The 23,432-nt window shown below is 34.6% G+C and overlaps 1 protein-coding gene across 9 annotated transcripts in view; it reads right to left on the bottom strand.

The window, feature by feature from the left end:
• The window catches only part of NF1 (neurofibromin 1), a 240,955-nt gene that overhangs the window by 146,795 nt on the left and 70,728 nt on the right, over window positions 1-23,432 (bottom strand). For all 9 annotated transcript variants that reach the window (XR_010659685.1, XM_065910020.1, XM_065910026.1 and 6 more), the window contains 9 exons: window positions 22,156-22,223; window positions 21,853-21,928; window positions 19,643-19,800; window positions 14,381-14,554; window positions 13,611-13,733; window positions 13,284-13,358; window positions 7,969-8,100; window positions 5,730-5,864; window positions 2,983-3,096 (listed from right to left, as the gene is read on the bottom strand). Coding sequence is in view for 8 of the 9 variants with exons in the window: in XM_065910020.1 (XP_065766092.1) it covers window positions 2,983-3,096; window positions 5,730-5,864; window positions 7,969-8,100; window positions 13,284-13,358; window positions 13,611-13,733; window positions 14,381-14,554; window positions 19,643-19,800; window positions 21,853-21,928; window positions 22,156-22,223 (1,055 nt within the window). In the remaining variant the exon portion in view is untranslated. The remainder of the gene's footprint in view (window positions 1-2,982; window positions 3,097-5,729; window positions 5,865-7,968; window positions 8,101-13,283; window positions 13,359-13,610; window positions 13,734-14,380; window positions 14,555-19,642; window positions 19,801-21,852; window positions 21,929-22,155; window positions 22,224-23,432) is intronic.

Raw genomic sequence — 23,432 nt, 5'->3', positions numbered from 1 at the left:
TTGTATTTCTGGCACCACAGAAATACAAAGGATCATAAGGATACCATGAACAGTTACATGTTAATAAAATGGGATACTCTAGGGAAAAAAAAACAAATTCCTAGAAAGGTACAATCTTCAAGACTGACTCAAGAAGAAATAAAAATAGGAACAGACCAATCACCAGTAATGAAATTGAATCAATAATTTAAAAATTCTCAACAAACAAAAGCTCAGGACCAGATGGTTTCACAGGTGAATTCTACCATTTAGTGAAGAGCTAACACCTATCCTTCACAAACTATTGCATAGGAAGGACTGCTTCCTCCCTCATTCTATGAAGCTACCATCACCTTGATACCAAAATGAGACAAATATTTCACAAAAAAATTGTAGGCCAATATCACTGATGAACACAGATGTAAAAATTCTCAACAAAGTATTAGCAAAAACTTAGCAAAATACATTAAAAGGATCACACACCATGATCAAGTGGGACTTATTCCAGGGATGCAAGAATGTTTTAATATCTACAAATCAGCCAATGTGATACACCACATTAACAAACTGAAAAATAAAAATCCTACGACCCTCAACTGACACAGAAAAAGCTTTTGATAAAATTCAACATCGATTTGTGATCAAAAACAACTCTCTGGAAAGTGGGCATAGAGGGAACATACCTCTACAAAGGCCATTTACAACAGACCCACAGCTAACATCATATTCAATGATGAAAACCTGAAAGCACTTCCTTGTAAAATCAAGGGAACAAGACAAGGATGCTCATTCTTGCCACTTTTTTTCAACACAGTTTTGGAAGTCCTAGTCACAGCAATCAGAGAAAGAAATTAAAGAAATCCAAATTGGAAAGGAAGATTAAAACTGTCACTGTTCACATATGACATGATACCATACATATAAAATTCTACAGACAACTACCAAAAAACTATTAGAACTCATAAATAAATTCAGTAAAGTTACAGGGTGCAAAACTAATATACAAAAATCTGCCACATTTCTTTAACTAATTATGAAATACTAGAAAGAGAAATTAATGAAACAATCCCATTTACCATTGCATTAAAAAAAAAAGTTATATACCTTGGAATAAATCTACCTAAGGAGGCAAGAGACCTACACTCCAAAAGACTAAAAGACACTGGTCAAAGAAATTGAAGATAACACACATATTGACAGATACACTATGTTCTTGGGTTGGAAGAATCAATATTGTTGGGATGACTATACTACCCAAGGCATTCTATAGATTTAATGCAATCCCTATCAAAACACCAATGGTATTTTTCAGAGAATCAGAAAAAAATAATTTTAAAATTTGTACGGAAACACAAAGGATCCAAAAAAGTCAAAACAAACTTGAGAAAGAACACACCTGGAGGAATCATGCCCCCTGACCTTAGACTGTACTACAAAACTACAGTCATCAAAAAGTACGGTACTAGCACAAAACACTGATCAATGGAACAGGATAGAGAACCCCAAAATAAATCCATGCACTTACAGTCAAACTATGACAAAGGGGACAAGAATACACAATGGAGAAAAGACAGGCTCTTCAATAAGTGGTGCTGAGAAAACTGGACAGCTATTTTCCTTACGTAAAATAAGGAAATTAGAACATTCTCTAACACAATACATAAAAATAAACTCAAAATGGATTAAGGACTTAAATGCAAGACCAGAAACCATAAAACTCCTAGAGGAAATATAAGCAGAACACTCGTTGACCTAAGCGGTAGCAGTATTTTTTTAGATCTGTCTCCTAAAGCAAGGGAAGCAAAAGTAAACAAATTGGACCTAATTAAACTTAAAAGTTTTTGCACAGCAAAGGAAACCATTGACAAAATGCAAAAACAGCCTACTGAATGGGAGAAAATACTTGTAAATTATATGACTGATAAGAGATTAATATTCAACATACATAAATAGCTTGTACAATTCAACATAAAAAAAAAAAAAAACCAAACAACCCAATTTTAAAAAATGGGCAAAAGAACTGAATACACAGGTTTTCAAAGAAGACATACAAATAGACACCAGGGATATGAAAAGATGCTCAACATCACTAATCATCAGGGAAATGAAAATCAAAACCACATGAGATGTTACTTCACACCTGTCAGTATGGCTATTGTCAAAAAGACCACAAATAACAAAATGATGGCGAGAGCATGGAGAAAAGGGAACCCTTGTACACTGTTGGCAGGAAGGTAAATTGGTACAGCCACTGTAGAGTACAGTATGGAGGTTCTTTAAAAAACTAAAAATAGAAACACCGTATAACCCAGCAATTCCACTTCTGGGTACATATCCATAAAAACTAAAAACACTAATTAGAAAAGATACATACACCCCAATGTTTATAACAGTATTATTTACAATTCCCAAGATATGGAAACAACCTAAGTGTCCATCAATGGACATATGAATGTGTCTGTTTATACATGAATGTATAAAGATGTGGTGTGTGTACATACACACACACACACATACATACATACAATAGAATACTACTCAGACATAAAAAAGAAAGAAATGTTGCCATTTGCAGCAACACAGACAGACTTGGTGGACATTATGCTATATGAAATAAGTCAGAGAAAGACAAGTACCATATGATATCCCTTATATGTGGAAACTGAAATATCCACAAACTAGTGAATATAACAAAAAAGAAGCACACTCACAAATACAGAGAACAAACTAGTGGTTACCAGTGGAGGGAGTTCCAGGGGTGGACAATACCGGTATTGGGGAGTGGAAGGTACAAACTGCTGGATGTAAGGTAGGCTCAAGGATGTATTGTACAACATGGGGAATACAGGCAATATTTTGTAGTAACTCTAAATGGAAAGTAACCATTAAAAATTGGATAAAAAATTCTTAAGGAAAAAATTTTTAAGGAATAGACTTTTAAAAATGAGAATCTACATAGTTACAATGCTACATTCAAGAGCCTAGAATTCATGTTCCCCTTACCTCCATGGCTTCCTGAGCAATCTCTGGCATGTGTGACTGAGGGACCAGTTGGACAAGCCCTGTAATTAATTCTGCAGTACTGCCTTGGGTTTCAGGCCCCTGTTTTCTTGGATTCTGCAAATAAAAAAGCAAATTTCAATTAAAAACAAAATTATAGGACAGGGGCCAAAGGGTGGAGGGAATGGAGACTGACTGCTAATGGGTTTTAGGTTTATTTTTGAGGTGATAAAAATGTTCTAGACCTAGATAGCGGTGATGACTACACAACCTTGTATACATACCAAAACCCAATGAATTGTCACTTTAAAAAGGCAAGTTTCATCATATGTGAATTTTACCTCAAAAATAAACATCGTAAGACTTTTTTAAATTAAAAAGCTGCTGGGGAAAAAAAAAAAGCTGCTGGGAGGGAGATGGGAGGGGGGTTCATGATGGGGGGACAGAAGTGTACCTGCAGCTGATTCATGTTGATGTATAGCAAAAACCACCACAATATTGTAAAGTAATTATCCTCCAATTAAAATAAATAAGTTAATTTTAAAAACTGCTCTTGTTAAGACAATAAAAACACATTACTTTAAAATATCATGATTGAGATCATTTAGTAGTTATTCCTATATTTATCCGACTTACAAAGATTTAGGTTTTTTGTAAGTAAAAATATAAAATAATCAAATATTTACAATGAACCTTTCACTATTTCAACTTACCTTTCATTACTCTGAGAAAAGTTGTTTAACCACTAGATGGCAGCAAAGAAAATAATTTCAACTTTGATCTGTTTCTGTCTGCTAATTTGAAACTTGGAAAATAGTATGTTTTGCTTAAATTCTTGTTCCTTGACAATAAAATATTTAACACAGAAGGCACTGGTGACTGATGCATTCTTTGATCCTGAATTACAGTCATGCAAACAGAGTGATGCTAATATATGACATGCATGATGAAATAACACCTCAAGTAATGTGTGCTACATAACAAAAAAATGAAGGGAAAAGGTATTTCATTCCTTTTATAAAGTCTTTTTTTTTTTTTTTTTAGGTTCTTTTTTTTTTTTTTTTTAATTTTTTTTTATTTTTCAGTGGGTTTTGTCATACATTGATATGAATCAGCCATAGAGTTACACGTATTCCCCATCCCGGTCCCCCATCCCACCTCCCTCTCCACCTGATTCCTCTGGGTCTTCCCAGCCCACCAGGCCCGAGCACTTGACTCATGCCTCCCACCTGGGCTGGTGGTCTGTTTCACCACAGATAATATACATGCTGTTCTTTCAAAACATCCCACCCTCACCTTCTCCCACAGTTATAAAGTCTTAATGATGAATTTTAAGACTTTCTCCATACCAAAGTTCTAACAATTTCTTCTATCAGACTTCCAAATTTGGATGGACTTTTCAAAGAGTTCAAAACAACATAGGCCATTCTGGGGGTCACTAATTCTTTTGGGAATTCTATTTCTCCTCCCTCTCTCAGAAAAAAATATTTTTTAAATTCAGGGGGTTCAAAGAACTCTTGAAACTATGGACATCAGTTTATAGATTCCTATAGTATAGTAACTTGAAAAATATACCATCAAAATTAAAAGTATACTTAGCACTTAAGCCTGTTACTCAAAGTAACAGGAAATTGTTTTAGACACTATTTTCCCAGGACTGGAAAATTCCACAGAGGTTAAATATGTTATGCTATGAGTTTCAAAATATATTTCTGCTATGTTTGGGGCATTAATAATATTAATGTTAATGTTAACTGTATTTTAACAATAGTAATAACATCCTAACATTTATGTAGTACTCATTATGCATTTATTCTGCATTGTTCCTAAAAGCATGACACAGTCTGCTTAACAATACGAATTATTATCATTATCACAATATTTCAAATAAGAAAACTAAAGCACATGGATTTCCCTGGTGGTGCAGTGGTTAAGACTCCACACTTCCAAAGCAAAGGGGCATGGGTTCAATCCCTGGTTGGGGAACTGGTTCAACCCCTGTTCAGGGAACTAAGATCCTGCATGACCCATGGTGTGGTCAAGAAAAAAAAAGAAAGCCAAATCATAGAGAGGTAAGTCACCCAAATCACACAGCTAGTAAGTCTCCAGAGCCCATGCTTCTAAGCGCTCATATAATTACCACTCATTCTCATTTGTTAGTTCCTAATTATCTTGTGTATTACAGTAATGCTCTCAGGAATCTAATACCATCTCAGGCTGTAAGAGAAGAATAACCACAATACTTGAGTGCTAACCATACTCATTTTTATCTCCTTTTCCTCCCAATACAGTATAGGCAGGCAAAGTCAGTGATAATAAAAGGCTGATGACAGGAAGAAATAAGGATAGAAAAACTCAATTTTTAGGTAAGAGCGATTGGAGACTTAAAAAAAAAAACAACTGAACAGATATAGGAAGCACTTGATTTATGGTTGCTTCATTATATCCAAACCCCATCCTAGGATTATATCTGAATAATACATAATTTGGTAACAGGGTATGGACAGAAGATCTCACCAAAATATGTTAGTTTAATGATAAGAAAAAATAAGACAAAAGAGTACGATCTGATCTAATTATATTAGTAATCTCTATAAGTTCATTTTCTTAGGAATGTCAAGTTTCACATACAATCAGGAAGGTTCAGTAAGTGTTCTTGAGCTAATAATCACCCTCAAGGTTTTGGCATTTCAGTTAAACCAAATTAAGTTAGTATAATAATTTCAAGGCATTTTATAAAAACTACTCACACAAAGCAAGAGCTTCGGATCTGCATGAATTAGTTTCACCATGGACAAGAGAAGATACTTATAGCTTCTTGTCTCCAGGTCTGTAGGTTTTTCTTTAAATTTAAGGCTTGTTACTTTTTCTTTAAATGTAAGACTCTAAAAACAAAAACATGACATTTACCTTCTAAGAATCAGACATCAGAATCATGATAATAGCTATTCAACATTTTCAAATAAATCTATTTTTTAAAAACTTTGAAAAATAAAGGGACATATTTTATAGCACCAAATGTATGGTATTAGTAGAAACATTCAATAGAAAGTATAAGATTAATACAATCAAGTTTAAAAAGCAAATAAAAAGTATTTTTGCATGTCTATATTGTTCTTATTTCTGTTGTCGTTGTCAGTCACTAAGTTGTATCCGACTCTTTGCAACCCCATGGACTATATAGCACAGCAGACTCCCTGGTCCTCCACTATCTTTGAGTTTGCTCAAATTCATGTCCACTGAGTCAGTGATGCTATCTAACATCTCATCCTCTGGCACCCCTTTCTCCTTCTGCCTTCCATCTTTCCCAGCATCAGGGTCTTTTCCAATGAGCCGGCCTCTTCATATCAGGTGGCCAAAGTATTGGAGCTTCAGCTTTAGCAACAGTCCTCCCAATGAATATTCAGGGTTGATTTCATTTAGGATTGACTGATTTGATCTCCTTGCTGACCAAGGGATTCTCAAGTCTTTTCCAGCACCACAACTTGAAAGCATCAATTCTTCAGTGCTCAGCCTTCCTCTTACATTTTCTTATATAATCTTATATATATTTTTACATAATCTTGCAAAAAGTTTAAGTGAAAATCTGCTAAAATACTAAAATCTTTAAAATAAGGTTGGTGGACTCCTATGTTAAAAGCGATTTTCCAAATGTTAGAACAGGGGTAAAATATTTATTCTATAGGTCTCACAGATACAGTGAGTAACTCATGTAATAAAATATCTCATATACATATATATAAACATTTCATAGAAACAATGACATTATCAACTGTAAGATGCATCATTATTTTACGTATCATAAGGAATGAAAATTGTCAACCGCACGATATCATACAAATAAGATCCACCCCCAAATTCAGAAATGTTAAATAGGTGCTTCTTAGAATTGATGGAATATGCTACACAGGCAATCTCTGTATTTAATAGTTTAACTTTTTTTTCCCTTTAATGGCATTCCATCTCCCAAGTTACAGAATGCATGTATTTTGCCAGAGAACACTGATAACAAAGAAAGCTTTCTTTGAGAAAAATTCAATCATGGAAAATGTGTTTCAATTACAGAGATACTATTGTAGAATACTATAATTATGGATGCTATTCAACCAAAAATCCAACATTATATTCTGGATCCAATACTACCTTTTTATCTATTCTTAGAAAACATCTTCCCTTTTCTTTTAAAAGGAAACAAAAATACATGCTTTTGACATGTATGCTTTTTTATGCATATAGTGCTCTTGCCTGGAGAATTCCAGGGATGGGGTCGCACAGAGTCAGACACGACTGAAGCAACTTAGCAGCAGCAGCATATGCAAATACACAGATGGGAAATTATCCAGCATCTACGGACTCTTAATAAAAAATGTCCATGAAAACAAGCTGTCTTTCAAAGGTAAAAAGGAAAGGTGTGTTCTCTATAACATGCAGCAATTATTCCCAAAGTTTATGTATGAGAAAAGCGTTTGTTATAATGCCCAAGAGCACTGGAGGTTTTTGTCCTTTTGTTTAATGAAATGTGAGATATTTTTAAATATAAACTTTGAATTCTATTTCTAATTTCCTGTGTGCAATATGTAGCATCCAATGGGCAAAACAGTGCATTAGCAGGAACATTCACTCTAGCCCAGGAGTCAGTTTCCCCTATGCATCCCCAAAAGATAAGGAGCTAATCAAAGTATTTTGATTCATAAGGAAAAATTGAAGGAAAAAGAAACCAAAAAAAGAAAAGGTGACATTCACTAAGATTTTAACAGCATTTTGTTAGAAAATATCTCTAAGAAAAAGTTTAACTCACTGAAATAGTAGAAAACATACATCATTAACTAGCATTGCAACACTACTGCAGTATTTGACATACCACAATTCTTACTGAAAAGTCTCATTTGATTTTCTAAAATAATCAAAACAGCAAGAATGGGATAAAGATACTGAAAAAAAAAATGCAATCTCAAGAAGATGGAAATCAAAATTTATGATTAATCTTACCGGGGCCATTCGTATTGCTGGGTGTGCTCCACAACCCTGGACTGCTTTATGAAGTGTTTCACCAAACATATTTCGAAGTTCAACTGAGTGGCAATATACAGCATCAATCTTAGGCCACCAATCCAACGCAGACTGGAGGAAAACAGAGACCATACAAAAGAAAAAGTCCAAATTTGCACGAGTTATATGCTCTGGTTATCACTGTGGTTTTATGGTTGATTACTTCGTAAGAAACTTTCTAAGACCATGCAAACACACACTATGATTTCCAAAGTCTTCAAGTAATGTCTTTAATTCAAACACCAAACCACACATCTGCTTTATTATCATAATGAGCATGAGAGAAAGAGCCCACTGCACGAGCATGAACACGAGACTGTCTTTTCTCACTGATAATCTAACGAGTCTGAAAGACAGAGAGTAAAGAGCTATTTCTGCAGCCAAGCTTTTCTCTGTAAGTTTAATGTTTTACACATTCCAGAAACGTATGCATATATAGTATATATTTTCCCAAAGCAAGAACGCTATTATCAGTTTTAAAAGAGATCAGTGGTTCAACACGGTGTTGAAGGAATATGTGGTAAACTATTACTTATACGCCTACAGACAAACAGCAATGATAATTACAACATGAAATTAGTAAATGAGATAAAGCTATTAGTAAACCTATAATCTTAAATTGATATGCAATGATGGCACAATACATGAGAAGACTAATGATCACCACAAAGACAAAATGATCATAGCTAAATATTTTTAAAGGTAACTGGGTTTTTTTATGTAAATATTTTTCTGTAGTTCAACTTGTTTAGCTTTGGTTCTAGTTTTCAGTGCCTATTTTATTTGAAAGTGTAACTTTTAAATGAAGTAATAACTATATTATGAAAAATGACAACTATGAAAATCACTAAAACTATTAAGTTTGTCTCTCTCTGAATACAAAAATGACGGGATGAATTTTTCACTACATAATGGAGAGTATGCAAGGAACAGGATTACTTAAAATACAGGCTTTATAATACTCCTGTAACAAAAAATACCTGCAAGAACAATTTGAAACAGTAGATAAGGCGATATAATAGCTTCATATCCTGTTCCCAAGTTCCTTCTAATTCAACACTAAGCTAATTAAATTCTCAGTATTTAATTTTTTAGCCCTAACCCTTAGAATATTTTGAGGAGCATCGGGTTATATTACCTAAACCTCAGATTTTGGATTATGAACTCTATTTACTGGATTGTTGTTGCTATTTAGTCACTACATCGTGTCTGACTCTTTTGTGACCCCATAGACTGTAACCCACCAGGTTCCTTCTGTCCAAGAGATTTTCCAGGCAAGAATACTGGAGTGGATTGCCATTTTCTACTCCAGGGAATCTTCTCGACTCAAAGATCAACCCACGTTTCCTGCTTGGCAGGGAGATTCGCCACTTGGCAGGTGGAGCCGCATCTATGAATGTGTGTGCATGTGCTCAGTCGTATCCAACTCTCTGTGATTCCATCGACTGCAGCCCGCCTGCATCCCCTGTCCATGGGATTTTTCAGGCAAGAATACTGAAGTGGGCTGCCATTTCCTACTTCAGGGGATCTTCACAACCCAGGGACTAAACCTACGTCTCTTGCATCTCCAGTACTGGCAGGCAGATTCTTTACCATTAGTGTCACCTGGGAAGCCAAGACACATCTACAGTGTACTATAAAACCAATTTACAAAATGAAATCAATACTTAATTCCATTCCAAAAAAACTTCAACACTATGAAGGAAAAAATACTTTTATTTGTACAGTATGGTTGTTTCCATTTTTCTCTCAAATTCTTTATTTACTTCCTAACAAATGATTAAGTTTTCTTAACTTAGTTATATAGTGAATTCCTTAAACTTTAGTCAATTTGGTCACCTGACTTTCCCACGGCAATCAATACTCCTTGATTTCCATATACTTACTAATTTATACAGCTTGTGTTAATCAACTTAAAGTAACAAAAGCTGAACAATCACAAAATGCACTGATATAAGGGTCCTCTGACTATACTGAACTCATAATGTCAGAAACTGCTTAAAGACATACACATCCCATGTAATATCCTATCCAAATTATTATGTCATTGTGATAGCTGCTGAAACTGTCTCATGGTACCAGGTATACCCTATGTGATTTTAACTTAAGATGTAGTTACTGACATAACTGCTATTTTATATAACAAATAAAGTCATTCATTTTAAAGTAAAAGATACACTTTTAAATAAAACAGGCACTAAAACCTGGACATCATGTAGTTGGTAAAAATTTTAGTGTTCCAAGCAATTATTAAATGTGTCCTTTCAGAAACTAGTCAATTAAAGTAGACTTGTTCTTTTTAGCCCTTGAAAATCCTAAGTGTATTGTCAAGTAAATGGCAATACTTTTATAATACGAGCAGATCATATGGCAATTCTTCAAGATTATTTCAATAAGTTTCACATGCCTTGGAAATAATTTCTCTCAGCAGAAAGAAATAATCTTATTCTCAATATGTGAACTATCCATAAGTAAACTACAGGAAATTGCTATAAGGAAAAAACAATAGTAAGTATTAAGTACTATACCAGCTACAGAATGTTGCACTGATGGGTGAAATATTTGGTTCCTATTGTGTATATTATTTTATTTCCCAATGATAACAACATATCTAAACTAACCTAAAGGAAGCCTATAAAGATTAAGCACATAACAAAGACTTTATAGCTAAAATTCATCACTTATGGCATTCCATAATAAAAGAGATGACCGAACTACCTGTACCATTTTAGAAAGGGATAAAAAGCTTAAATTATAATCAAATTTGAACAGTTACTACATTTTCAGATTTCTTAAGAAGAAATCTTAAGGGAGGACTCTTTTAGACCTAAAAACAGTACTTATGAACTGAATATGAGTATGTGTCACAAAAGCAAAACAAAACTGCAAACATTATTACTACTTCTACATAAACCCTCAAAACCACATCAGTAATAAAACTTATCAAATTTGAGAATGTGGTAATTTTTAAAAATCTGTGAACTGGCTAAAGGACCAAGGAAGAAGAGAGCTCATGAGGTGTACTGAACCAAGAATCATTTAAAAGAAAATCTTTTATTATGAATGAATTTAAGATCAAGAGTTCAAATACCTAAGAAAAACTTTATGTGATTTCAAGACAAAACATTTCTATAATAACTACATTCAGTGAAATTTCATAGTAGTCAATTCTATAAATTTGCATCTGAACACATGGTCCTTTTCAGTCAGAAAATACTTTAGATTCAGTATCTGTTAGCCTCAAACCAAAGGAAAGAAAAACCCTAACAAGAAACAATTTATCAAACAATCTTACGTTATGATAAAGTATCATTATGATAAAGTCCAACTTTAAAACTATTCTATAGACTCAAATTTATGCTCCTTTTTAAGCTACTCACTAAAAGGTTACTGATACCTACTTAATATTTTAAAAGTTTAGTCAATTCAGGTTTCTCTTTATAAAAACAGATTTCTTAGACGTGGCCTGATACAGACACACTCCACCTTCACACATGCAGTACGCATTGGAGTATAGGAGGATGCACAACCACTTCACCATATACACTGAGGCATGCATGAAGTACCACTCCAGGCATGCTTTAAACCCACAAAGAAGCAGCTCAGCCACTTACAGCAGTGCCAAGTCCATGCTTGAAAGTGCTCTATATATTCAATTGTAGACAAAAATATTTCACAATTAAAGTAACTAGCCACAGAGTATCAAAAATATATATACTTGGGTTTATTAAATACAAGCTTTAAGCATTTATGTAAACCATCCACTCTAAAAAATGGAATGTTTTTAGTATTATAAGCCAAAGGATAAAAAAGCAGTAATATTTTATTTCTGAATTACACATAAAATTGAAAGGTAAAAACCACTGTTGTTTCTTTTTTTGTAAGTAATGGCCTTGAAAGTAAACCTTAAGGGTACAATGTCCTGACTCATTACACTGGCAAAAGTAAAGCATAAAATTTTCTAAGTTTTTACTACAAATATACCTTATCTGCCATATCAGATTCATTAAACTTTCCCTTTTGAAAGAAACAGTAGTTAATGTTACTTCTACTTATAACTGATCCTCAACTGAGAGAGTAATCATTCCCTCGGGCATTTTTAGTTATTCATAAAGTCTGGGGGCAGAGATGGGAGAGAAAGGAAGTGGCACAAATGGTACTTAATGAAATGAGGACTAAGGATACCAAATGTCCTACAATACACAAAGCAATTCTGCATAACAAAGACTGTACTGACCAAAAATGCTACCAGCACCCCACTGAGGAAAACTAAATGTGTCACCAAATAGTTTTATTAATAGTTATTACTCTTCTGCAGGAATGGATAAAAGAAAATGTGGCAGAATTTGGTATAATTCAATATATCCAAAGCAATGAAGGTGGGAAGGACATCTTTAACTCCCTAGAGACACACTCTTAAAGTGAAATATGATTATAAAGAGGACAAATATACCTAAGTTAACAATGATTAAAGTCTTTTTTTAAGGGAGGAAAAAAGGAAAAAGTTGAACAATTTACATATACATGTGAATATCTAACAATGGATGAAAGTGGATGAAAAGGAGTAACACCTACTATAACACCTTAAAAACCCTCAAAATATGATTTAGAAGAACAGAAATTTTTAAATCCATGGTTCAAATGTGGTATGGTTACTATCTTTCCACTTAACATACTCACATCACAGTTGAAGCCTTCACAAGTACTTTTTAATGAGTTTACTTATTTTGTCTGATATGCTTTTGTGCCATGTAAACACCTCAAAGTATTGTTTCATTTGTTTAAGGAAGAAAAGTACAAATATGATCTCACCATTTTTCTTTAATGTACATAATAAGCTACAACATAAATACTGCTACTTTTAACTTAAACAGTAAGGTGACAATTCAGAATGTATCAAATGCTGGGAAAGAGCTGAGTATTAAAATAATATGTAGAGCTTTAGGATGAAAATGTTAAATTATGTTTTCAGTGACACTGTTCTCAAGGGTTTTGACCCAAAAATCTTTTAAGTTTAATCTTTCCAAAAGATCCTATTAATTCCACCTTCCTCAGTAAGGGTCCTGGGATTCAGATTAAATATGAAAAATACAATTGTATTGTCAGTTATTAGATAGAATCATGTATGAGAAATCTTCCTGTATCATACATCTAAATTCAAAATCTTTTGTAAACCAGAAACACCGTTCTTAAAAAGAAATAAGATGGAAGAAAGAAAAAATTTTAAGCAATTTAGCAATACCTTTTGGACTTACATTGGTGATGATTCGATGGAGTGAATTTACCAGCACATAATGAAATGTAGAAGGGGAATTCTGAGCCAGGCAGATCTACAGAGGAAAGAAAAAAAACAGTAAACTATTTCTATAAGAAAAATATATAATAACATACACGAGGACAAAAGAAACAACAAAAAGGGAAATTTTTAAAAACAGAACACATTTTTTAGGATCTTGAAATTAACTTTAACATATAAAAAGAAATACTGATAAAGGTGCAATCTATCATCTTTCTACTCATTTCGCATTTATAAAGGATCAACAGCGTCAGTAAATGAAACTGATGCAAACCGATGCTCTCACCTTGAAGTGTTGGTTATTGTGAGGGCTTATTCGGAAGCAGGAGACAAGGCAGTCGATCATGAGGTCCACGTCTGCCGGCTGACTGCCCCTCGAGAATGGCTTACTTGGATTAAACAGCAGGTTCTATGAAAATTCCAAGCGAAAATAAAAGCTTTTCAACAGTCACGCAGTGTTTTTACTACTAGTATTTAATAACAACACATCATCCACACAGATGGCAGTAACATGTAGTTGCCAGAGGAAACATAAAGTGCTAATGTTGTGGTTCATGATAAAATTCTTACTAGACCACATATGGTTCCTTTCAGGCCCAAATTTCTACATTATTTTAAACCCAAGTCTGAATATTTATGGTAATTTAAGAAAACTGGTTAATTCTGTGTTTTCTTCATATTCTAAGCCACTTAATGTAGCCTGAGGAGCAGTAGCAAAAGCAGGTCCTATAAATTTAATAAAGTGGAAGTGAAAGTGACTTAGTCATGTCCAACTCTTTGCAATCCCATGGACTATACAGTCCATGGAACTCTCCAGGCCAGAATATTGGGGTGGGTAGCCGTTCCTTTCTCCAGGGGATTTTTCCAACCCAGGGATCGAACCCAGGTCTCCCGCACTGCAGGCAGATTTTTTACCAGCTTAGCCACAAGGAAGAAGACTCAGAACTTTTGTGTTAGCAATGATTTTCAAAATAAACCAGTATAGTCTTTATACTAGAGGTTTATTTTTCATTTAGCATTTTTCAGTCTGTATAAGAGAAATAACAGGCATGTCACCTTGAGATCAACCACCATGGACTGAACCAGCAGGAAGATGACAGAGTTGTCCTCCCAGTTGATGTACGTGCTCGCTTTGCACAGCTTGACGCAGGCGACTGCAGCGCTCTCAGTGAGCTGCCTGCTCCCTCCATGGCCGGCAAGCGCTTTTCGCAGGCTGTCCAGGAACAGCTTCTACAGAGGTCAAACACAGCAATGAGATGATATATGAAATTTCTTGGATTTCAGACTGATCTAATAAAGTAGCGAATTATCAGCCACTAAAAACTGCACTCTCTATAGAAATACTGATACATAATTGATACTTACGGTTTTAAATTTCATAATTTTAAATAGCTGTCATAATTTAAATGATTCTTGAATCCCCCCCAAAAAAAGATCTGTTCTTCCCTTTCTTTGCTGAATTATTAAAGGAACATGAGAAACAGTCCTTCCCAAACAATGTAGTTGACTTCTCAACCCTGAATTTAGCCTATCAAATTCTCTTTTTATATTACCTTTAATTTCTAAACACTATTCTTTCTTGGTTATGGTCTATCTCAAACTGTTCCATCTTTACCTAAAACTCCAGGTTATATTCAACCTTCAGCCTTCTAACTAAGGATATATTGAAAGCTGTTCTATTGCTCTAAACTCCATTCTTCACAGAAAATTATGCAGCTTGTAGAATACAGCTCCCTGACCTGGGATCAGACTAGGGTCCTCTGCATTGGGAGCAGAGTCTTAGCCACTGGACCCCCAGGGAAGTTCCTAATCCTAATCTTTAGATTTTTTCTAATTGCCTAAAGAATAAAGTTAAAACGCAAACTCACTGAACCACCAGGGAAGTTCCTAATCCTAATCTTTAGATTTTTTTCTAATTGCCTAAAGAATAAAGTTGAAACTTGCAATGTCTTCCAGATAACTCACTATCTGCTCTTCATCTTCACTTACAACTGTCTTTGAGAACCTTCCACTCTCTAGCTAACTTTTCTGAATATATCTTCAATATTTTTAGATCTATTTTCTTGACTTCCCTGGCTTGAATAACACTCATCTTTGGAGAAGGAAATGGCAACCCACTCCAGTATTCTTGCCTGGAAAATCCCATGGACAGAGGAGCCTGGTGGGCTACAGTCCATGGGGTCACAAAGAGTCAAACACGACTGAGCGACTTCACCTTCACCTTCTCTAATCTAAATTCCTTTCTTATTTCAACTAAGGTTCCACACCTCTTCCATAAAACTTTCCTCACTATTCAAGCTTCACCTGAATTAGTATAGCACATGCGATTGTATTATTATCCTAGTAAACAGGTATTCTTGAAAAATAATTTTTTACCCATAAAGAAATAACTTGGAAATCTAGGGAGACAGCAATCTAAGCTATTCTTGACTCCCGATTTTCCCCCAGCTCCCTTATTCCTTGGTCTCCATGTTCATCTCTCGTTTCTGAAGTTACAGTCATATTTCTCAGCCTCTCTTACAGTTAAACATGGCTATATGAATGAGTTCAATCAATGGAATGTGAATGAAAGTGATCCATGCCATTTAAGGGCCTGGCCCATAAAAATCCTCAACATGCTTTTTTCTATGCTATCTTTTTTCCTTCTGGCTGGCAGAATGGAAACAACTTCTATAAAAGCCATGTATAAAAAGAAATGGCAGAATCTTTGCTGGCCAAGGTCCTAAGAGATCACAAACAGGGCGATTGTCCTGCAGAGCTACTCAGTACTATTTCATTAAGTATAAGAAAGTTCTATTGTGTTGAGCTATTATACTACCTATCCTAATACAGACAGTAATACAACTAAAAATAATAATAAAATTTAGAAGTTGAAAAAAGAGAACTGCTTTTCACATATAATCTGCAGTCTAGGACTGGTGTAAACGAAAGCCTGGTCTGATCTGTTTAGGGTTCTATTTGTCTGTTGTTTACTGCCTTGCTTCTTTTATACTGAAGAGCTAAGCATGATTACCAAAGCCTGGGAGGAGCTCTGCCACGCTGCCAAAGGCTGCCTCTGGGAGCCCAGCCAGCAAAACCAAGCATTTCTCACAGGATACTATCTCAAGCCACCTACAGGGTAGTTCCAAGAGTAGTTTTAAAGATTTATATTAAATTCTGTGTCCTACTGAAATGATACACATTCTACTCTGATGACTGTGGGACACTTTTTTAAAACAAATATGTACCACTATTTTCTAACCACAATTAAATTTTTTAAATCACCCCAAAACTAACAATCTGGAAACTATAAAACATTCCTCTAAGTCAAATATGGCATCATTAAGAGAAATCAGAGATTTAAAACTACTAAAATTAAGAACACTTCATCTGAAAACTAAGACCACTGCAAAAAAGTAAATTCAAAGCCTTATAAAAAGTTCTACAATGTTTTAAAAAGCTGAAAATAGATGAACTAAACCATTACCTCAAAAAATAAATGCTAGAAGATATAAAGTTATAAGACCAAGTTTTTAAAGGCCAACAGTATAAACTCTAGTAAACATCAATAAAGAAAAATGAGACATATTAGAAATGAGGAAACAGTCATAAACATGGATGCTGAAGAAAATAATTAGAATATATAAATATTATAAACATATTCTGTCTACATATTTCTATATTATAAATAAACTAAGCATAGATATACATAACTCTTTATTGATAAAACTGAAAAATATATCTCCTAGCAAAGAATAAACTGTTAAAAGTTACCTTAAAAGAGACAAAAATTCCACACAAAAAAACAAGCTATTCACACTGAAATGGCTGAGTAAATGAGGCTCATTAGTGTAACAGAATATTACCAAATACTTATATGAAAGTGTTAGATCTCCATCAACGATTTTGAGGAACAGATAAAATTGGCTTTTAAGTAAACAGAGTAAGATGCAGAGTAATATGTGTAAAATTATTTCATTTTAAAGTATAACAACCATCATATATGTGTATGTATTTTCATGTAAATGTTTATATGACCAAGTAGATATGAATCAAAGGATACACCCATGAATAAAGGATAACCATTAACACTCGTTAGCACATTAGAAATATGACTAGAAAAAAGAATAAATTTTAAAAAATACATTTTTTAAAACCAGAAGGATTTAAGATCTAAACTTTTTAGCCTAGCAAAGTACTACAAATATATATATACATGCTAAGCTGCTTCAGAATATTGGAGTGGGTTGCCATGCCCTCCTCCAGGGGATCTTCCCAAAACAGGGATTGAACCCAGGTCTCCCGCACTGCAGGCGGATGCTTTACTGTCTGAGCCAGCAGGGAAGCCCAATAACACTGGAGTGGGTTGCCATGCCCTCCTCCTGAACTGCACGCACGCACACATGTGTGCATGCTTCCTGGTGGCACTAGTGGTAAAGAACCCGCCTGCCAATGCAGAAGACATAGATGTGGGTTCAATTCCTGGGTGGGAAAGATCCCCTGGAGGAGGGCATGGCAACCCACTCCAGTATTCTTGCCTGGAGAACCCCACGGACAGAGAAGCCTGGAGGCTACAGTCCAAAGGGTTGCAAAGAGTCAGACATGACTGAAGCGACTTAGAACAGCACAGCACATATATATATATATATGCCTATTTCAAAACTCTTGGGTGGTCCCAGACACAAAGGCCACATAGCATATGATTCCATTTACACAAAATGTCCAGAACAAGCAAATACAGAGACAGAACACAGATCAGTGGCTGCCAGGGACTGGGGTGAAAGGGGAATAATGAATAACTGGTAACAGGCATAAGGTTTTTTGTGGAGATGATGAAAATTTTCTGGAATTAGATAGTGGTAATGATTACACAACTCTGGGTTGAGTATACTAAAAACCACTGAATTATACACTTTAAAAGGTAAATCTTATAGTATGTGAATTATATCTCAATAAAATGAATAAATAAATCTTGGGGAGGAGAGAGCTGACCCAAAACCTAAGGAAGAAAAAAGCAAAATTGAGTGGACTTCACAGAAATTTTAAATATCTAAACAGCAAAAACAAAAACCCATAAACAAAGTTTAAAAAGAGAAATCGAGTAAAAACTGTACGGACACTCTACAAATCAATAAAAGACAAATAATTCAATAGAAAAATGAGTGATTCACAGAATATAAACAAATGACCAATAAGCATTTGGAAAGATGTAGCTGTAATTATTAAAATACAAATTCACTCAAGAGCACTAGTGAGCTCAGAACCGCTTTTTACATATGTGTATTTTCCCAATAAACACAAACAAAAAACAAAATATTAGTTTAAAGGAGTCCAAAACAATGAAACATGAAAAATGGTGTCCTCATAATGGGAAAGTTGGAGAGCACCAAAGCATCACAGACTCCCAAGGATTATCCAGTTCATTTATTTACCAGTCAATGCATAAATTCCCTACACAATACTTCTACAAAGTGTTGAATTCATTCAGCTGATTTTGAACATCTCCATCTACAGGCAACTCATGCAGAAGTCCATTTCATGCTTAGTTGGCTAAGGGTATTTCTCCCAGTGTCAAAAATATATAAATTTTAAATATTTACATTACAAAGAAGGTATTCTCAAAACAAACTGCATAAAGAAATTCAAATAAAACAATAAGGTTAAATACCCAGTTCTTTTGTTTTAAAAAAATTATGAGCCCCTGAGAACTATCAGTTGTTACAGTGCCAATTGCACTACAGACGGCATATATGGTACCCGCCTTCCTAATAAAATGCTGTGAAAACTGTTCTAGAATGCCTAAAATGAGTTACTAGGCAATTTCATTAGCACCAAGTGGACACAAACCTAAGAACATGCAAAGACACCATAAAAGTGATGAATTTTAGCATGGTAACCCTTGCAGTGATTATTACAGAAAACTATGTTTAATACTATGTTTAATATTATTCTTTCTGGCAAAAGAATGCAACTATGGGATCGTTTTAAAGCTTTAATCAATGAGGGTTATCACTAATACCCTATTTTTCCTCTAACTAAATTTAGGTCCAAGTATGTCTCTGCTAAGGCCAGCGAAAAAAAATACCCACAATGATGCAGCTAGAAATGGACACAATGCTAAGCTTAAAGAAATATATACCTTGAGTAAAGTAAATTGCTTCATGTGAATTTCCTGGCCATCTAGTGGTTAGGACTTGGCTCTTTCACTGCCAGGGCCCAGGTTCGATCCCTGGTCGGGAAACTAAGATCCTGTAAGCCGCACAGCACGGCCAAATGAAAAATTTTTTAAAAATATCATTTCACATCTGAACATAGTAGAAATAACTTTTCCCTCCTCACCTTATTCATGTTGTTTTCATCAACCACATCCTTGGATATATCCTGGATTATTTCTGGACACAAGATAAGCAGAATGATTTGTAGTGGCCAAACTGCTGCTTTACGTTTGGTGCTTTCAGCAAAACCATCCACTAAGTCAAACAGTTTTTCGGCACACTCTATGCGAAAAATACAAATATTAAATGATACTATTAGATGACAAGAAAATCTCTGGCATTAAATTAAAAGCTGGCACTATTCAAAAACCAGCAAAGGCCACATTTTAAAAAGATAAACCTGGAAGATCACTTAACTCTCAACAAATTCACTCAGGCAATCAAACAAGTAATGTCATACTGTCTATGTATTACAAGAGCCATCTTGATCCACCCTGTTGTTGTTCAGTCCTCAGTAGCATCTGATTATTTGCGACCCCATGGACTGCAGCACGCCAGGCTTCCCTGTCCTTCACCATCTCCTGGAGCTTACTCAAACTCAAGTCCATCAAGTCGGTGATTCCATCCAACCATCTTGTCCTCTGTCATCCCCTTCTTTTCCTGACTTCAATCTTTCCCAGCATCAGGGTCTTTTCCAGTGAGTCAGCTCTTTGCATCAGATGGCCAAAGTACTGGAGCTTCAGCTTCAGCATCAGTCTTTCCAATGAATATTCAGGACTGATTTCCTTTAGGATGGACTGGTTTGACCTCCTTACAGGCCAAGAGACTCTCAAGAGTCTTCTCCAGCACCACAGTTCAAAAGCATCAATTCTTTGGCACTCAGCTTACTTTATGATCCAACTCTCACATCCATACATGGAAAAACCACAGCTTTGACTAGATGGACCTTTGTTGGCAAAGTAATGTCTCTGCTTTGTATATGCTGTCTAGGTTGGTCATAGCTTTTCTTCCAAAGAGCAGGCATCTTTTAATTTCATGGCTGCAGTCACCATCTGCAAGGATTTTGGAGCCCAAGAAAATAAAGTCTGTCACTATTTCCATTGTTTCCCGATCTATTTGCCATGAAGTGATGGGACCAGATGCCATGATCTTAGCTTTTTGAAATGTTGAGTTTTAAGCCAGCTTTTCCCCTCTCTTTCACCTTCATCAAGAGGCTCTTTCGTTTCTCTTCGCTTTCTGCCATAAGGGTGGTATCGTTTACATATCTGAGGTTATTGATATTTCTTCCAGCAATGTTGATTCCAGCTTGTGCTTCATTCAGCCCAGCATTTCACATGATGTACTCTTCATGTAAGTTAAATAAGCAGGTTGACAATGTACAGCCTTGAGGTACTCTTTTCCCAATTTTGAACTAGTCCATTGTTCCATGTCCAGTTCTAATTGTTGCTTCTTGATCTGTATACGGGTTTCTCAGAAAGCAAGTAAGGTGGTCTGGTATTCCCATCTTTTTAAGAATTTTCCACAGTTTTTTGTGATCCACACAATCAAAGGCTTTAGCATAGTAAATGAAGCAGAAGCAGGTGTTTTCCTGGAATTCTTGTGCTTTTTCTATGATCCAAAGGATGACAGCAATTTGATCTCTGATTCCCCTGCCTTTCCTAAATCCAGCTTGAACATCTGGAGGTTTTCGCCTACTTCCTAGTTCTTGTCTACTAGGGTGGTGAAGTTGATCCACTCTGCTGCTGCTGCTGCTAAGTCACTTCAGTTGTGCCCGACTCTGTGCGACCCCATAGACAGCAGCCCACCAGGCTCCCGTCCCTGGGATTCTCCACTAGTAAAGTCCAAATTTTACAATGGTCAGACTGGTATTTAGTCTCAATGTGGAAGGCCCTAAGCAAAGTGTGATTATATCCAAGAATCAAAGACTAAATAGCTTCTCAAAGGAGTTCTATTAGTTCTCCAGGTGTCTATTTTCCTTCTTGAAGTTGTGTCTTGAGAATTTTAAATGAGGATATTCTTACTTAATACCCCTCTCTCTAAACAGGAAATAAAACCTCAGAGCACAAAAAAGGGCTTCTCTATAACAAAATGCCATCAGTATACAATCTACAACTAATTAAAAATCAGAGCTTCATTTCAAAACTTATCTATTTGCTCAAAGGAAAAAGGTTGCAGGTAATTCAGAAGTATAAGAAAAAAATAATATTTCCTATTTGACATAAGTTGAAAAGATTAAAAGCACCATAATAACAAAAATAACTTGGAAAATGTTAGGTTTTTATCCATTAAGTAAGAGTCTTTAAAAGACAAATAAAAAGTCAATCTTATCCTTACCAGCCATATCAGTCTGTGGAATCTGGTACAGCTTTGTAAATTCATCTGGATAATTTTCTACCCAGTTCCAAAATGCCTACAAATAACAAAACATATGTTTTATGTGATATATTCTTAATACAGAAAACAATATATCATATTGCTCCAATTATATCACAAAATTCTAATTTCTTCCAGAAGAATATTATAATGCATTCTTTCTAAAAATTATGTGAAATTATTACTCTTTGACTCAAAATACTGAAGACAACACTTAGAACCAAAAATTAACAAAACTTTAATACCAAAGAGGTTATTACTTACTTTTTCCAGGCTATTTATAACTGCTAACTGTGCAACTTTCTTTAGGGCTTTAAATTTAAATGCTGTTTCTGGAAAAGAAAAAAAAAAGGTTTTACAATTACTGATTAGCTAACACCAATGCAATTCAGAAGTACCAGCAAAAATAACTTTCCTCTTACACACAAACTTTTGTGCCAGTATTATTTATTAAGCCATGTAAAGGTAAACATAACTAGAATAAACCAAAAACCTTACTGGCTATGTCCACTTAAAGACAAAACTCAACCTTGAAGGTTCAAAGGTTGTGAGTTTTTTCCTTTGTTTCTAATAATAAGTACATTTTTAAAAAATGTATAAAGTACACAATCATTGTAGAAAATTCAAAAAATACACAACAATCTAAGGGAAACTGAAAACATTATCTATGATTCTACCATTCAGAGATAATCACAATTTACAGTTTGGTTAATTTTCTTTTTTCCCTTTTCCTATGCACATATATAAGACAAATACATTTATTGTAACTGAGAAAATCTGTTCATATCAAACCTGTTCAAACTATTCTACTGGTAGCAGCATACCCCCAACTTTTTCCATATTATTAAAAGTTCCTCATGGGTATATTTGATGGCTTTATTACAATAATATTCAATATTTAAGTCCATGTATTAAGACACTGGTTATTCAAACATTTTCCAATTTTGTATATTTGAATATTATTATTATAATAACATTAATACTTTATATCCAAATCTTTTCCACATTCTGATTATTCCTTTAAGGCACATAAATGTGTAGAAAAAGAACTGTCTAGTCCAAGAGATGAATATTTTTAAGGTTCTTGATAAATATTGCCAACTTGATTTTTGGAAGGACTGGGCCGAAGGCCACTCCTACCAAGCAGTATGTGAAAGTGTCCTTATCACATCCTTGCTATCATTAAATATGTTCATTTCTTTTATTCTACTAATTTGATTATTCAAAACAGTACAATACATTTTTAAAATAAGACTAAACATCTCTCCATACAAATACATTATGTATTTTAATTTTTTTCCTCTTCTATAAAATTACTGTCCACATTTGTAAAAATGATAACTTTTAATGAAGGGATGCAGATACTTATTAAATTACATAAACATCTTTACAAGATAAAGATGAGTCTTCAAGTTATAAAATTGTCTAAAAAATCTTCTAAAAGTCGCTTTCTTTTTTTTCTGGACTTGGAAATGAGTAACTTGCTCTCCAGGTCAGTTGTTTTTTTTTCCCCCTTTAAAGAGATAGCCTTTATTTGAAGG

Source organism: Muntiacus reevesi, chromosome 18 (assembly GCF_963930625.1).
Source record: "Muntiacus reevesi chromosome 18, mMunRee1.1, whole genome shotgun sequence".
Lineage (NCBI taxonomy): Eukaryota > Metazoa > Chordata > Mammalia > Artiodactyla > Cervidae > Muntiacus > Muntiacus reevesi.
Note: the sequence above shows the minus strand (reverse complement) of the source record. Positions and strands in the feature narration are given on the sequence as shown.